This window comes from Ammospiza caudacuta, chromosome Z, assembly GCF_027887145.1.
Source record: "Ammospiza caudacuta isolate bAmmCau1 chromosome Z, bAmmCau1.pri, whole genome shotgun sequence".
NCBI classification, from domain to species: Eukaryota; Metazoa; Chordata; class Aves; order Passeriformes; family Passerellidae; genus Ammospiza; species Ammospiza caudacuta.
Window position 1 is genome coordinate 85,058,279 of NC_080632.1, and position 16,362 is coordinate 85,074,640.

The following is a 16,362-nucleotide window of genomic DNA, read 5'->3' on the forward strand; positions in this document are numbered from 1 at the left end:
TTTCTGTGATTTTGATTTATCAAATCCTCTGTAAACCCTGCTGCCTGCATCAGAAATCCCCACCCACTGAGAAAACCAAACTCTAAGAACAGCCCCAGTGAAAGTTAAACTGCAGGAAAAGCCCACCACCAAACTGCTTTCTGGGGAACCCCTGCCACAGGGCAAAAATTACTCCTTCTCTTGGCTCTGCCAGGGGCAGATCCCTCCATCAGGGCAAGGGAAGTTGCTGCCTTCATCTCTCTCATCTAATTCCTGTCCCAGCTAGAAAGGAGCTGATCTTGCACTGAGAGGCTCTGCCAAGAATTCAAGTGAAGGTCTCCTGTTCCAACAGCAGTTCAGAACTGCTTGCTCCTCACCCAGGTCATGTGCTACCTACAGAAATTATTTGTTGTGGTCTCCCTAAAGGCACAAGTATCTACAATGCCATTAAAATGCTTTTGCTTCTGCCTATAACTCAGCTGCAGATTTAACTGCAGCACAGACAATCCTGGGACAATCAGGTCAAGGCTGTCAGTGAATGTTGCCTCTGGACACAGCTGGTGGAGAAGAGTGATCACTCAGCCCTGCCTCGTTTATTATCTCAATAGCTTGGCTCCAGAGCTGCAGCTCTGCCCCCACACTGGCCTAGTGCAGGGGCTCTGGGAGCTGTGGTAACTCAGCACCCACCTCAAATCCAAGATTTGGAATTCAGTTCAGGAGAAAATGGATGAAAACCCTCTGTGCCATGCTAGAAATTACATAGCAGAACAGATTAGCCAACACAGTGGTATCCTCTGGCCTTTATTAGTTTCAGACTCGTGCTGGGCCATATTTAAGAGTAGAGGTGATGGTGGGGTACCCTTGCAAGGCAAGAAACCTGTGGATGATGCTGATAGATGCTGAGGAGCAGTCAAAGCACCTCTGGAGCCACACAACAGCTGGTAATGCCAAGTGGAGAAATTCAGCTGAAGTTCACCAGCAAGGGGAAATGGCTAAACACTCTAGGTTTAACCACCAAGGTTCCAAAAAAAAAAAAAAAAAAAAAAAAAACAGGAAAAACCACAAAAACCATTACATCATTCTGGTTAAACTTTGCATTTAAATCAGTGAAAACACTACAGAGCTATCAGAGCTTAGGAAGGACAAAGGACAAGAGGATGGAACATTTCTCAGAGAAGATGCCACAATAAATGCCATTCCAAAGGGCACAGGATCTCAGGTGGATGTGGGTGGGTGAGTGACAACAAGAGGTACAGAGTTATTCTCCAGAGACACATCCTAGAGAGGTGCCACATTCATTACCACAGATCTCATTCTGAGTGCTTTTGAATCTGTTTGCAGTCTGTGAAGTGAGGCAGCAAAGCTCAGATCGTGGATCAGACCCAGCCCTTCACTGGCCAAGAGGGTTCTGTCAAGGGAAAGTTCAGGATGTGCTTCAGGTATTGTGTGGCTTGGTGAGAAAAACCAGCCCACACTGCTTCCCAAAGGAGAGCAGCTCCCATCCCAGAGAAGGGCTATGAAATCTACAGCTAGAGGAGCATAAATCTCTTAAATCACCAGCTGTGCCCATTCAGCAGGGAGAGACAGAGCACATAAATAAATCCCCAAAGGCTCACTTTCAGTAGGAAGGGTAGGCAGGGACCTCTGTTCTGGTGGCATTTCAAGTGCCTTTGATCAGACACATAATTTGGATTAGTCTGCAGGGATGTGTGGTGCCTCTGCCCTGCCAGCTGGCTCAGGCTGATCCCAGCATCACACAGAGACCAAGCCAGACCCTCTGTGCTTGTTTGGGTGGCAGAAGGGGCAGGCCAGGAGGGGACACTCAGCCCTGGAGAGATGACATGGGTCTGAGGAGGGCTGGCAGTCCTAAAACATTCCACAGCTGCCATTTAGCAAGTCAATACAGTTCCCTTGTGAGTCAGAGGTCTCTTGGGGTTCCTGCAATCAGTGGCCACATCATCACAAAGCTGTGATTGTTGGCTGGCTTGGGAGCAGGATCAGTCTGCAGGAGGGAGCAGCAGCCCTGTTTTGAAAACCAGGAGATGAGTGTGGAACTTCATGATGTCTATTAACCATTGGGACCACAGTCCACAGTGGAGCTTTGTTCCAGCTTCAGTGACCCTGAGCTGGTACTAACTTAGGAGTAGGTAAGAGGAAATATCTTTTGTTTTACTGCAGACTCAAACTAAATCACTGAAATCTTGCCTGTTGCTCACACCTCTGAATGAAAGAAGAAACAAGGATGAGTGTTTGTTCTTGGTTTCTTTTCTCTTTCTGTTAAAGTTGGAATTGGATCATCCCTTGATGATGGATGAGTGTTGGAATTGGATCATCCCTTGAACGAGGATGAGTGTTGGTTCTTGGTTTCTTTTCTCTTTCTGTTAAAGTTGGAATTGGATTGTCCCTTGATGGCTTTGCCCTGCCTTGGTGTGGGCAGAGCAGGGAGCAGCACAGCACAGCCTGCCTGAAGGTGTGCCACACTCAGAGCAGGGCTCAGGATGAGCACAGGCAGCAGGAATGTAGAAGTTTGGGAGATCAGAGCAGCTCATCCACCTCCATGGATGTGACAACATTCAGCTACATCCACAAACAGCTTGGAGAGAGACACTTCCTTTGCCTTTTTCCACTGTCACACACTGCCCACAACACGAGCTGGTTTTCATGCAGTAATTGCCCACTGGGTGCAAATTACCCAATTATACACTTAATTTGCTTTGGCTGATGCTCACCAGAGGCAAGAAGGGTTCACCAGCACTGGTGTTCCAGCTCCATCAGCCTGCCAACCCAGCTTTGGTGCTGGAACACCCCCAGGCTTGGAGCAATGGGATGGCAGGCAGGAGAGCTGCCCAGGTCAGGAGCACTGGTCAGGGGCTGAGCAGACACCACAGTAAAAAAACAGAACCTGCAGACTTTCAAACCAGATCAGCAGGAGCTTGAGGCGGTGGTGACAATGCTCTGCAGCAACACTCAAAGCCAGGAAACAGCATCAGTGTCACCAGCAATAATGGTGCCTGCATTTTACACCCTCCGTCCCCTTCTACTTTCCCTGCTCTGTAGGTTCACCCATAATTTTAATTTTTTTTTCTGCCTCTTGCTTGGTGAGGATGAAGTGGACTCAGAGGGAAGATGGGGAGCCCACAGCACCTTCACAAAAAGGGGAGCATGGCTCCACTTTCTGCTGCTGACAGGGACCAGACAGAAGGAAAACTCCTTTGTCCTCCCAGTTCCACTCCCCAGTACTTCACAGAGCCAATCCTGTCACAGACATCTTTTATGAAAAATCCTTTCCTTAGGATTTTTCCTCCTGAGAAGCTGAGAGGCCTGAGGAGCAAAATGCAAACAATGGTTATCTGCAGCTGTGGAATGCAACAGGTGCATCTGTGATTGGTCTCATGTGGTTGTTTGTAATTAATGGCCAATCACAGTCAGCTGGCTCAGACTCTGTCCAAACCACAAGCTTTTGTTATCATTCTCTCTTTTTCTATTCTTAGCTAGCCTTCTGATGAAATCCTTTCTTCTTTTAGTATACTTTTAATATAATATATATCATAAAATAATAAATAAAGACTTCTGAAACATGGAGTCAGATCCTCGTCTCTTCCCTCATCCTAAGACCCCTGTGAACACGGTCACACCAATCCCTTCAGGGAGGAGAGCCAGATGTAACAAAACACGAGGAATTGCTTTGAATGTGTGTAGACTGGCACTCTCAGAGGATGCTGAAATAATTGAAGTGGAAAACCTTGGAGCTGAAACTAAGACCTAAAGGAAGGGAGGGAGGGGGAACACTTGCTTTTACTCTGGCCCCTGAGTAAGTGGGTGAATTGTCAGCACAGGTACAGCTATGCAAATAACTCTTTGCTCTGGTCCTTAGTGATGAACCTGGGACCAGGAGGGATGAGCTCTGCTATGCTCATCTCCAGCCACACATTGCAATTTGGGTGCAGATCATCACTACCCAACCACACAGCCATGGACTCGTTTAGGTTGAAATGCCCTCTGAAACCATCCAGCTCATCACAAAACTCTGCAGGAATTTCTTAGGGAGGCAGGAGGAATGTCATTATTTGCAGCGTTTAAATTTACTACTATTAAAACCAGTATTTGATAAATATGGACAGCATCCTGGTTTTGGTACTGGACCAGAAGCAGGCTTCCATACAGAAATCTTACGTACTATTTAATCACAGACAAGGGAAAAAAGGTCACAGAGTCTGTGGATCATCATAGCCATGGAGGATTTAGTTTACAAAAATTTTTGGCTGATTAAAATAAATGTAAATCTTTTCAGCTATACCTTACCAAGTCTGTATTTTAAACATTAAAATGCATTGTTCCAACAGCCATAGTCCAAGAAGAAAATCAGTCCACAGATAAAACTCAAAGGATTTGTAATTCTGCTCTGATTTACCAGATATTTTTCTAGGAGATGCTGCAGTAAAACATTAAAGAGGAAGAGGATCATACTGGTGTTAACTGCAGCTATTCTTTACATGAATCATTTATGCCTCACTGTAACAAGATGTTTTTAACATGGATTTCACTTTAATCTTTTACTTCAATCCACTGAGTCCCACTGTGCCATGAGTGGTGAAAGGCTTAAAAAGAGTCACACCACCAAAAACTTTACATCTCAAATAGATGAAATCAAACTGCACATAGGGGAGGAAGGGGGAGGTACACAGAAAAGGCACATATCACAAATGTGATAGGGATTACAGGTCTCCTACTTGCTGCTTCCATCACCTTCACCCTCAGGTTTCTCAGCAGCTGGTGGCATGAATTATGTTTAACAGCTACTAAGGGCAGTTTGCAAAGTAAATCAGACCACTGGTCCTGATGCTGCTGCTCAAGGGTGACATGCAGAGGGGACAGGGCAGGGATCTAAGTGGGTGTTTGAAAAATTGACACCCTTGGCTGAGTGGCAACAGGTGCAAACAAACCTAAATAAGAGCGGGGTACTCTCAGAGCCTCCTCCAAAAAGCCTGGGGAAGACAGGAATCTCTCTTTTCACAAACACTGTAAACAGAAGGAAGCAAGGGATCAGGAAGCAGTGAACACACTGCACACTACCATACCTTAGGGTTTCCCCCCCAGGAGATTTTCCTCAAGCCCACGTTAGGAAAATTAATCCAGAAACACTAGAGGTTTATGTCCAAAAAGGAGACAGAGGAGTCCTTTTTGCTTTATTCAAATAAAGGGAGAGGCCATGGGGCATTCCCCTGGGATCTCTCAAATTTTTGGAGGGGACAGCCTCCCTTTTTACCCCAATTTCCCAGCCACATTTCCCTTCTCTCTTTTCCCACTGGCTGAGGTACTTGAGAGGTACAGACTTCCCAAAACACCTGATATCAGAGATTTCCCTCTAATGTATAACCCTCCCTTTCAATTTTTAATTCTTATGGAATTTAGGGGTTTTTGTTCCCCATTGTTTCTCTTCATCTTTCAATGTCCAATTTCATTTATCATCAAACCTAAAGTTTACTTGCAAAAGCAAATATCTTTTTCCATTCATCAGTCAGCAGAGTCCTTCCCATTGTTTCTTTTATCTCCCAGTGCTGGTTTTATCTACCAGGTTTGTAAAGACAAGCCCGCTATTCCTCTCACTCAGAGGGGAGCAGAGGCGCAGGAGCAGGGGAGAAGGGCCAAGGGGAGCCCTGCCGTGGCTCCTGCGGGTGGGCGCTGGCTCCGGACTCAGGGACAGCGGCAGCAGCGACCCAGCAGCATCTTATCCTGGCTCTGGGAGCCCTCCAGCGGCTGCTGCAGCGGGAATCAGGGAATGCTTTGGATGGGAGGCGCCTGGAACATCACCCCATCCCTCCATGGGCAGGGACACCTTCCGCTGGGCCAGGATGCTGCAAGCCCTGCCCAAGGGAGTCCTGTGGGTGCTCTGTCCCTGTCAGCATCCTAGAGCAGCACCCCAGACAAGGTGAGATCGTCCAGGCACACACCTGTGGCCTGAAGCAAAGGCAGCAAACCTCAAGGTGGACCCAGACAAGGAATTCACACCCCAGGGTTGTTAAACTTAGCACGAGATCGCCGTAAGGGAGATGGTGGGGGGAAAACATGATCTGCTCCCACAGGCTCTGCAGATGAGCAGAGTCAATTTGCTAAAACTAAATCCAGCAGGAAAGCAGCAAGCATTTGCACAAAGGTGCTGGGCAAAAAGCTGGAGTTCATCTTATTTCTCAGGAGGGAATGAGTCATCATTCATTGGGGTCATGTGAGTGTGGACAGACAGAGCGGGGTGCCAGGGGACACCAAACCACTGATCCACCAGTGAACCTCGGAATAGACACACTTCTTCTTCAAAAGAAGAGTGCTTTGGGGTTTTTTTCTATACCTAGGGATGGCAAGGGGTAAAGCACAGTTGGTTTGAAGGCTCCAGGTACAGGAGAAGGAGGACAGGACAGTAAGAGCCTTGCTTGTCACAACCTCAGGCAGATTGCAAGGATTTCCTCTAGGAAATCCTTGAGTGAGTAGGTAACAAAAGCCATTCCCTCCTGCCCCATCACACACATGGATGTTTGCAGCTCCAGTCTGCAATTCCCTCCCTTTAGCTGGAAAGTGGTTAACAGTGTGATTCCTTCTGGTGTAATTTTCATATGACTGACCGCAGAACTATTAATACCTGAGCCCAGAGCTGGTTCAGCTAAACAACTCATTCCCTCCGGGGAGAAGAAAACCACAACTTCTCCTACCCCTGGAAAAACCTTTTGCCACTGCAGGGCCAGCAGCTCAGATGTGAGGAGATGGCTCTGCTGTGCTGATGCCCCTCAGGGGAGGACATCGAGCAGCATGAGAGAGCTCGGCTTGGTTCTCCTGTGCCTGCTCCGCATCTCCAGGAAGGGTGAGTCCCGAGCCTGCTCCTGTCTGCTCACAGCTCCTCCTCTCACCCCAGCCCCAGCGCCAGGGAACTGCCTGCCACGGCAAACTCTACAGGAATTGCATTCTCTTAAAGGTATCCTGAAATTCCAAGTGCACGTGACAACACTGGGAAGACTCAGGCTTAGCAGTTCAGAGGAGCCCTCAGTTTGTGGGGTTTTTTGGCATTCTTCTGTTTTCCTAACTTGAGCAGGAAGTCCATCTGACTTTTCCCCAGCTTTGTCGGGTGGATGCAGTGTTTTCATCCCCGCCCTGCTTCATATTCCATATTCCTTGTGTCATACTGTGCAACAGACACAATGTTTTCCAGTTCCACGGAGCACTTAAGCTTGCATTACTTCAAATATGTGCTTAAATTCCATTAAACTCCATAGGATTTGCTTAGCTTCACTGCCAAACAGCATTTGGCCAGAGCAAGGGTAGCTGTGAGCTGGTCCCCAGCTCCTGCTGTTTGTCCTCATGACCTTTCCCACTGACCACCAGCTGTAACACTGACCTGACAATTCTTTTTGGGAGTTACCTTCTGCAAGGTGTGCCGGCTGTTTGCCTCTCTCTTCCTTCAGTTCCATTAGCAAATGGAGGCTGGATATTAACAAAAGGAATGTGAAAGACCTGCCATGCTGAGGCTTTAGAGTTAAGGGTAAATTATACAGGGAAAGTTGACAGCTCCCTCCACTCATAACTAGGCAAACTGTGTTTCCATGGAAATGGGCGGGGATGCTAACATTAAAAGCACTTATTTTTAACATTATTTTTCATCTGGAAGGCAAGGGGAGATTATGTGCTAAAAAAAAAAAGTGTGCTTTGCTTAAGATTGAAAACAAAAAAAAGAGAAAAGCTAATCAAAGGGGTGGCAGAGAGAAGCAAGTCATACTCAAAAGCACACAATCTACAATTCTCCTAAAGTAAAGGTTACAGTGACATGCTGCAAAAGAACTAAAACAAGAGCAAATAAGCTAGAAAGCAATAGCAATTACTGTTTTCAGTGCCAGATCTTTGTGCTCAAAGCCCATGAGCTTCATGAAGCTCCTGCAGTGCTGCAGCATTGTTTATTAGATTACCTGGGCTGGAAAAGGTGCCCATACCATTATTGTGTATGACAGGGCAGCACGACTCCAGATCTCAGTAATCAAAATACTGGCATGGAGTTGACTCTGTGTAAATATCTGAACAGGGAACTGGCCCTGGGATGGCCTTTGTCCATTGTGTAACACACAATAGGTCAATACAAGCTGCACTGCCACGCAGGTGTTTGTCAAGTGTTATGGGCCACAGATAGAAGAACAAAAACCAAATCTGATCTTTGAGTCTGCAGGAGCAATCCGAGAGCTGAATGCCCATACGGTGAAGCCAACCAGACTAGGGATGGGTGGAAATACTTACATTTACATTTTACAGGTATTCTCAGCTACTGAGAGCCCCTGATCTAATGGAGTTTCATGAGACAGGAATGTAGGCACAGATGTGTTTCTGAAGCCACAATCTGCTGCTACAGCTGTTGACAGCAGCAGAACAGTGGGTAGGCAGACATGTCTATATATTAAACTGAAAGAGGGAAGATTTAGGTTAGATATTAGGAGGACATTCTTGGCTATAAGGGTGGTGAGGCCCTGGCATATGTTGCCCAAAGAAGCTGTGGCTGCCTCTGGATCCTTGGAAGTGTCCAAGGCCAGGTTGGATGGGGCTTGGAGCAACCTGGGACAGTGGAAGGTGTCCCCGCCATGGCAGGGGGTGGAACAAGATGAGCTTTAAGGTCCCTTCCAACCCAAAGGGGTTCTGGGGTTCTGTGATACTGAAGGGGTTTCTGATGCATTGGAATAGATCCTCTCAAGCCTTTACCTGGGCTAGTGAAAGTTGTCCCTGGTGGTGGAATGAAACAAATTTTAAGGCCCTTTACAGCCAACAATTGTGCAATTCCATGATTCCTCCAGGTGTGCAGTGCAATGGCTGGTCTGTCCACGTCCCATCTGACGTTACTGGAGAGCTTGGGAAGACGGTTATCCTGCCCTGCACCTTCACTCACCCCTACAAAACCTTTGACCGGGCGCTCACGGCCATCTGGAGGATCAGGGAGCCCTACAACGGCACGGTGATCTTCAAGTGTGTGAGCCAGAGCAGCAGCGAGCTCTGCAGGACTGCCATCAGCCACAAGAACAAGTACAAGCTGCTGGGCAACCCCCGGCACAAGGACCTGTCCATCAGGGTGGACAACCTGACCTGGAGCGACAGCGAGAGGTACTTCTGCCGGGTGGAGCTGGCTGGAGACAGCCAGGACAAGTACGAGAGCAGGAACGGCATCAGGCTGCACGTGATTGGTAAGAGGGCCTGAGAGGCACAGGAGGCAAAGACACCCTCGAGGGAAGAGCCACAGGGTGTGGGAAATGACATATGGCAGCAGGAGTTTACCTGAGGTGGTTTTCCAAAGGGTTGGGTTTTCTTTCTCCGTTATAACAGGGAAAATTCATTGCTCTCCTCAGTCTTGGTTTTCTTTCTCCATTATAAACGGGAAAATTCATTGTCTTCCTCGGCCTTGGTTTTCCAAAGGGTTGAGTTTTCTTTCTGCATTGTAACAGGCCAAATTCATTGTCCTCCTTAGCCTTAGTTTTCCAAAGGGCTGGGTTTTCTTTCTCCATTTTAACAGGACAAATTCACTGTCATCCTCAGTCTTGGTTTTCCAAAGGTCTGGGTTTTCTTTCTTCATTATAACAGGGAAAATTCATTGTCCCCCTCAGTCTTGGTTTTCCAAAGGGTTGAGTTTTCTTTCTCCATTGCAAGAGGGAAAATTCATTGTTCTCCTCAGCCTTGGTTTTCCAAAGCATTGAGATTTCTTTCTCCATTGCAAGGGGGGAAAATTCATTGTTCTCCTCAGTCTTGGTTTTGAAAAGGGCTGGGTTTCTTCATTATAGCAGGGAAAATTCATTGTCCTTCTCAGCCTTGGTTTTCTAAAGGGCTGGGTTTTCTTTCTCCATTATAACAGGACAAATTCATTGTCATCCTCAGTCTTGGTTTGCCAAAGGGTTGAGTTTTCTTTCTCCATGATAGCAGGGAGAATTCATTGTTGTCCTCAGTTTTGGTTTTCCAAAGGGCTCATTGTCTTCCTCTTTTTCCAAAGAGCTGGGTTTCTTCGTTATAACAAGGAAAGTTAATTGTCCTCCTCACTCTTGGTTTTCCAAAGGGCTGGGTTTTCTTTCTCACTTACAACAGGGCAAATTCATTGTCCCCCTCAGTCTTGGTTTTCCAAAGCGCTGGGTTTTCTTCCTCCATGATAGCAGGGAAAATTCACTGTCCTCCTCAGCCTTGGTTTTCCAAAGGGCTGTGTTCTCTTTTTCTGTTATAACAGAAAATTCATTGTCTTCCTCAGTCTTGATTTTCTAAAGGGCTGCGTTTTCTTTCCCCATTATAACAGGGAAAATTCCTTGTCCTCCTCAGGCCTCCAACACGAGACAGTGAGCACAAGGAAGGGAAGGGAATAGGAACAAAACTGATAAGGAAATGGTGAGACTGTGGCAGCTGGGGTGAGATCCCACCCAAAGCTGTGCATCCTACTTTATCCCTGCAGCACAGGATCAGGGCAGACAGCAGAGGCAAGCTGGGGTTAGCTAAGCTGGGGTTAAAGACATCTGTTAAAACTCCATCAGACCCTGAAGTGGACAGCCCAGGCGCTGAGCACAAGTTCACTGGTGTTAGCACTACAGGGCCCGGGTGGTAACGGGGGATTGGAAAGACAAGATACCTGGTACCCAGGTGCCCATAAATCCAGAATCCTCTGGAGCATGAAACACAAACCTGGAAACCTTTTTTTTTCCTGGAAAACCAACTCAGAGCAACAAATGTCAAATGCTAATCCCACTTTCCAGGGCAAGGTCACAGATCAAGGGGGAGCTAGGAGACACAGGCGGCCTCAGAAGCAGAGAAGCAGACTCAGATCTTACCCAGGCCATGAGGTTGGATGATTTTGGTTTTGAGAGGGAAGCTCCTTATGCCTGCTGTGTGGTGTGGGTGTCCAGATGGGACCTGAGGATGAACTTGGTTGGTTTCCTGAGAAGTTCTGCACAGCTGAGGCTCTCCTTGAGTTGCACCAGCTCCTGACACCCACACACAGCAGGACCAGGGCAGGAGGGCAGCAGGACCTGTCTCTCAGGGGCTGCCTGGATTTTAACACCAGAGGAATGACAACACACACAGATACTGTACCCTGCTTGGGAATGGGCCCTGACACTCTGATTGGGAGGGGTTAATTAGTGCTTGAAAGGTTAATTTAAACACCAAAACACACAGACCCATGACATACAGCCTCAGATTACTCTTGCACTTATGTGCACAAAGAGGACAACTTGTAGTAGGTGGTTGCAAACTCTGTTTATGCTGTCTAGTCTGAAAAAATAATAAATTCTGCTCTTTCTCTGTGAGGACACTCATTTAGTGCCCTTCACTTTCCATAACACCTTTTTGAACACTTCCAGGGATGAGGGCTCCACCATTTCCCTGGGCAGCCCCTTCCAATATCCGGTCATCCTTTCTGTGAAGAAATTCCTCCCAATGTCCAGCCTGAAAGTGATCTGGTAACTCTGGGGCTGAAATAAAAAGTAATTAAAAATAGTTTGTGGCCAGAAGCAGATATTTCCTCTATAACTAACCTGCCAGATCTGGCAAGTCTCAGGCTCTGAGCAAAGGGCTCACACAAACAAGTCCATCCACGTGCACTCTGGAGGTCAGAGATCAAAGGAACAGACACAAAATGCTTCTGCAGAACACCGTGGGTGACATGTCCTGGACCTTGTGGAGACGCAGCCAAGTGCAGAAATGTCACCAGCTGCACCTGTGCTTACAATGGTTGGTGGCACTTCTCTGCCTTCTGCCAATGAGGAAGGGCACAACAGCTGAAGTTGGGCAAAGTTCAGGAAAATGTGTGAGCCATTGCTGGGATAGAACAAACAGAGTACACATCTTTGCATCCAGGCATTGCATTGTGTGAACCCTTTTGCCCCTCTATCCAACACAGGCTGCGTGGGGAAATCTAGAAGAAAGTCCCAAGAAAAACGAGGAAGGAGAGGGCTTGGATGTGCCCAACATCCACAGAGTCATTACATAGCTTCTGTTGAAGAGAACCTTTAAAGCTCATCTTGTCCAACTCCCCTGCCATGGGCAGGGACAGCTTCCACTAGATATGATGTTGCTCCAACCTGGCCTTGGAGACTTCCAGGGATCCAGGGGCAGCCACAGCTTCTCTGGGCAACCTTCTTTTCAAAAAATTTCCTCCTTACATCAAATCAAAATCTCTACTCTTTTGGCTTCAAAACATCAACCCCTTGCCCTGTCACAAAAAGTCCTGTTAAAAAATTTGTACTCATTTTGCTTGGAGCCCCTGGAGGCCCTGGCAGGGGCTCTGAGGTGTCCCTGGAGCTTCTCTGGTGCAGCTGAACAGCCCCAGCTGTGCCAGGCTGGCTCCAGAGCAGAGGGGCTCCAGCCCTGGCAGCAGCTCCGTGGCCTCCTCTGCACTGGCTGCAGCAGCTCCAGCTCCTTGTGCTGCTGGAGCCAGGGCTGGGGCAGCTCTGCAGGTGGGCTCTCACCTGAGCCCAGGGGCACAGGGGCAGGATCCCCCTGCCCTGCTGCCCACGCTGGGGATCAGCCCAGGGCAGGGGGTTCAGCCTGGGGCAGGCCCAGCTCTCACCCACCATTACCCAACTTCACCCTGACAGAACAACACCGAGGGTTCAGCAAAACCAAATCTTCATTGCAGCTGTTTTACCCCAGCTCTGCCTGTGCAGCCTGACCCGCTTTCCCTCTCCCGTTGCCATTTCCACAGCCGCCCCCAGGATCATTAACATCACGGTCAGCTCCAGCAGGGATCACACCTTCCAGGCCCGCTGCACGGCCGAGGGGGAGCCAGCGCCTGCCCTGACCTGGACAGGGCCCCCCTACAGCAACCTGAGCTCCAGCAGCAGCTCCAGCCACCGCGTCACCAAGGAGCTGCGCTCGCTGACCCACGACGGGAAATACACCTGCACCGCCGTCAACAGCCACGGCCGCGCAGAGGGGGCCGTCTACTTCTACACGTTCAGGGCCTCTGACAGCTCCACCTTCCTCATCCTCATCTTCGTCCCGCTGGCAATCAAGGTGGTCATCCTGCTGGTGATCCTGAGCTTCGCTGCTTTCTCCAGAGAAGGTCAGTGTCCCAGTGTGCCTCCATCCGGCTGGCGGCCAGGAGGGATGCGCAGATAAACCAGGGTATTTGTAAAATTAGAGGGTTTTGGGAAAGCTGCAAAAGGCAGGTTTTAGAGACAGCAGAACTGTCGATAAACAGGTTCTGGGTTTGTTTGCGGGGAGGGAGTGTTAATGATTTCATGATTTTCTGCCCTAGGAGAAGGACAGTTCTAGCAGGAAACCCAAGAAAAGCCAAGAGCTCTTGGCTGGCTGGTCACAGCCTGCTGAGAGAGGAAATTTGGAAATTTCCTTTGGAAGTTTAGAGGGAGCAGGAGTTTCCCTGTGCCCAAGGAGAAATGTTTATAAAGCAACTGAGGGGAAATCAGTGGAGAGACTACTGCCTACATAACCTGATTCTATTTTTTCCCTTGAAGCAGGCTAATTAGCAGGTTCTCTTCCCTTGTAGCCCACAGCCAGGATTTACCTTTGCATCCCACACAAGTTTAATCTCCTGGGACGGAGATCGTCATTTTACAGACCTCCCGTGTCAGTCCCTCAGGGCCTCAGCAGACAGTACTTCACCAGCATTTGTGAAACCCCACCTTCCAGGCTGTGAGAGCAGGGAGTGCCCAGCTCACAGGAGATGGGAATCAGCCCATGGACTCAGGGATACCACATCCCAAGCAGCCAGGAGGTCCCCAGCTGATCCCCAGCCCTCCAGTGCTGCTGAGTGGTGGCACGGGCAGGAGGGGACTGAGAAGAGTGAGATGTCACATCACTGTGACTCATGGTAGGGACAGTCTGGTGTCACACTCATGGAAGCCACCACTTGTGTTGAACAGTAGAAATTGTCAGTCCAACCAAAAATGCTTTGCTCCTTACATTCCAGTGCCAAATTCCCAAGCACACGGAGAGGGCCACATGCCAGACATCAGAGCTTCTTCCCATTCATTGTAGTGTCACAACCACCCTCCAGTGCAGCTTCCCAGCAGCTCTAGGTCAATCCTGGCTCCCCAGCCCACTCTGACCACATGGCTAACCCACATCATCATTTCCACTCCACAGGTCCCCACTCTGCTCCACCCAGCCTGGCCAGGTAAGGATGTCTTGCCTTCTACTCGGAGGATGGCCCAGGTGAGAAATGCAGCGTGTCCCTCTCTTGGTAGTAATTTCCTGGCCTCAGGGCAGGCTGCTGGGGCAAGGAGAGGGTTGAGCTGGTTGCCAGGTGAGCCAGTGTGAGGGAACAAGGGCTGGACACTGCTGGGAGGAGTTCTGGCTTGGGCACAGCTGAGAGGAGACCCCAGTGGAGTGAGGAGAGGGGACTGGGCAGCAATTTGGAGAGACCAGAGCACATGGCTGCTGCACCAGCAAAGGGCCGACAGAGGTTTAGGTGTGCCACAGACCCAGAGCATGGCCTGAAGTGTGCAGACAGCACAGCTGGGGCTGTTCAGCTGCACCAGAGAAGCTCCAGGGACACCTCAGAGCCCCTGCCAGGGCCTCCAGGGGCTCCAGGAGAGCTGCACAGCCCCTGGGGACAAGGCAGGCAGGGACAGCACCCAGGCAATGGCTCCCACTGCCACAGGGCAGGCACAGATTTTGGCACATTGGGAATTAGGAATTGCTGGCTGGGAGGGTGGGCAGGCCCTGGCCCAGGGTGCCCAGAGCAGCTGTGGCTGCCCCTGGATCCCTGGCAGTGCCCCAGGCCAGGCTGGATGGGGCTGGGAGCAGCCTGGGACAGTGGGAGGTGTCCCTGCCCATGGCAGGGGGTGGCATTGGATGATCTTTAAGGTTCCTCCCAACCCAAACCATTCCATGGTTCTATGGTGCCACATTAAACCAACAATGGATCACCCACTCAAGGGAAAGGGATGGGGTCTGTGCTGACACTGTGAAACAGAAATCTTCCCCTCCTTCTTTGCCCAGTTTGTAAAGGAGTAGAAAAAGTTGCCACACCAAAGCTGATGAGCTCAGCCAAGTGTGCAGGGAAGGTATGGAGAGACAGCAAATATCCCAGCTCAGGTGTGACAGGGCCTGATTCTTGGGCTGGCATTCACACCATGCTCCCACAAACCCCTGGTGTTTCCCATGACCCAACATAAATAACACTGATCTTGGACGCTCCTGACAGCTGGGGTGGCCGAACCTCTGGGATGGCAAAAAAAAATTAAAAACTAAAACAAAATGAACAAACAAACAAAATAACCACCACAAAAAACCAAAAACAAAACAAAACCAAAGCAAACAAAAACATTAAAAACAAAACAAAAAAAAAAAATCCAAATCCCACCAAAACCAATCCTTGACCTAATGGTAAAGATTTATCTGAGGTCAAGGGTAATTAAATCTGCAAGGGTCAACTCCCTTTCAGTCTGAGTCATTTTTTGTGATACCTGCTTCCTGAGTTACCCCACATGTGTCCTTCCCTGACCATTCCCAAGAACAGCCATTCCAATCAAGTGCCACAGCTACAGAAACAAGGAATTTAATCCTACATTCAAATCTGTAATTTCTTACAAAAAACCCACAGTTTTGCTGATTTATCAGGGTCTAAACTACATTGTACCCTTGATTATATTTGCATAGAAACCTACACAGATAGGAAGGCTTAAAGCCAACACTTACATGAGAAGATCCTGCTCAGGAGAGGTTTCACAGAAGACTGGGTTGGAAGAGACCTTAAAGATCATCCAGTCCAACCCATGCCCTAACACCTCAACTAAACCATGGCACTGAGTGCCACATCCAGGCTTTATTTAAACACATCCAAGGATGGTGACTCCACCACCTCCCCAGGCAGACCATTTCAGAACTTTATCACCCTTTCTGTAAAAAACTTTTTCCCAATATCCAACCTACATTTCCCTTGGTGCAGCTTGGCTTGCCACAGCCTCATGAGGTTCTGGGCAGAACAGTAACACAGTGGATGCTAAAGGTGCAGGAGATTGCTCTGCATGCTTTCAGATGTAAAAGCTTTACGGTGTGAAACAGCAGCTGCAGCTGAGACTACTGTGAAGTAGAAGAGGCTCTACCTCGGAGTGTCACAGACACTGGCAAATCCCAGAGCAGCCTGAACGCTGTTCCCTGGAATGCCCTCACCTTTCCCACCTGTCCCCAGCAGGGCCCAGCAGCCGGAGTGCACCTACGAGAACTGCGAGCACAGGCACAGCCAGAGCCGGCCCCGGCGCAGCTGAGGCACCCGCGGCTCTCCGGCCCAGGGAGCACAGAGCCAGCCTTGCCTGAGGCACCGTGGTCACACACACCAGCCTCGGGGAGGATGGAGCTCCAGCATCTCCAAGGTCCCTTCCACCAGGCTGTGAGCTCCAGCCCTGCTTCTCCTCACAAGTGACGGCAGCC

General features: G+C 49.1%; 1 protein-coding gene across 1 annotated transcript; it reads left to right on the forward strand.

Annotated features, from left to right (window-relative positions):
- Positions 1-6,777: 6,777 nt before the first annotated feature.
- SIGLEC15 (sialic acid binding Ig like lectin 15) lies at positions 6,778-16,199 on the forward strand. Its single transcript, XM_058824484.1, has 5 exons — positions 6,778-6,829; positions 8,796-9,179; positions 12,671-13,030; positions 14,074-14,104; positions 16,124-16,199. Exons 1-5 carry the CDS (start codon positions 6,778-6,780, stop codon positions 16,197-16,199), a joined length of 903 nt encoding a protein of 300 aa, XP_058680467.1.
- The last annotated feature ends 163 nt before the right edge of the window (positions 16,200-16,362 follow it).

Excerpts from the sequence above, each read along its gene's own strand:
- SIGLEC15 (XM_058824484.1), top strand. The coding sequence starts at position 6,778 with ATGAGAGAGCTCGGCTTGGTTCTCCTGTGCCTGCTCCGCATCTCCAGG. Across the intron at positions 6,830-8,795 it reads GCTCCGCATCTCCAGGAAGG|GTGTGCAGTGCAATGGCTGG; the intron begins GTGAGTCCCGAG and ends TGATTCCTCCAG. Across the intron at positions 14,105-16,123 it reads GCTCCACCCAGCCTGGCCAG|CAGGGCCCAGCAGCCGGAGT; the intron begins GTAAGGATGTCT and ends ACCTGTCCCCAG.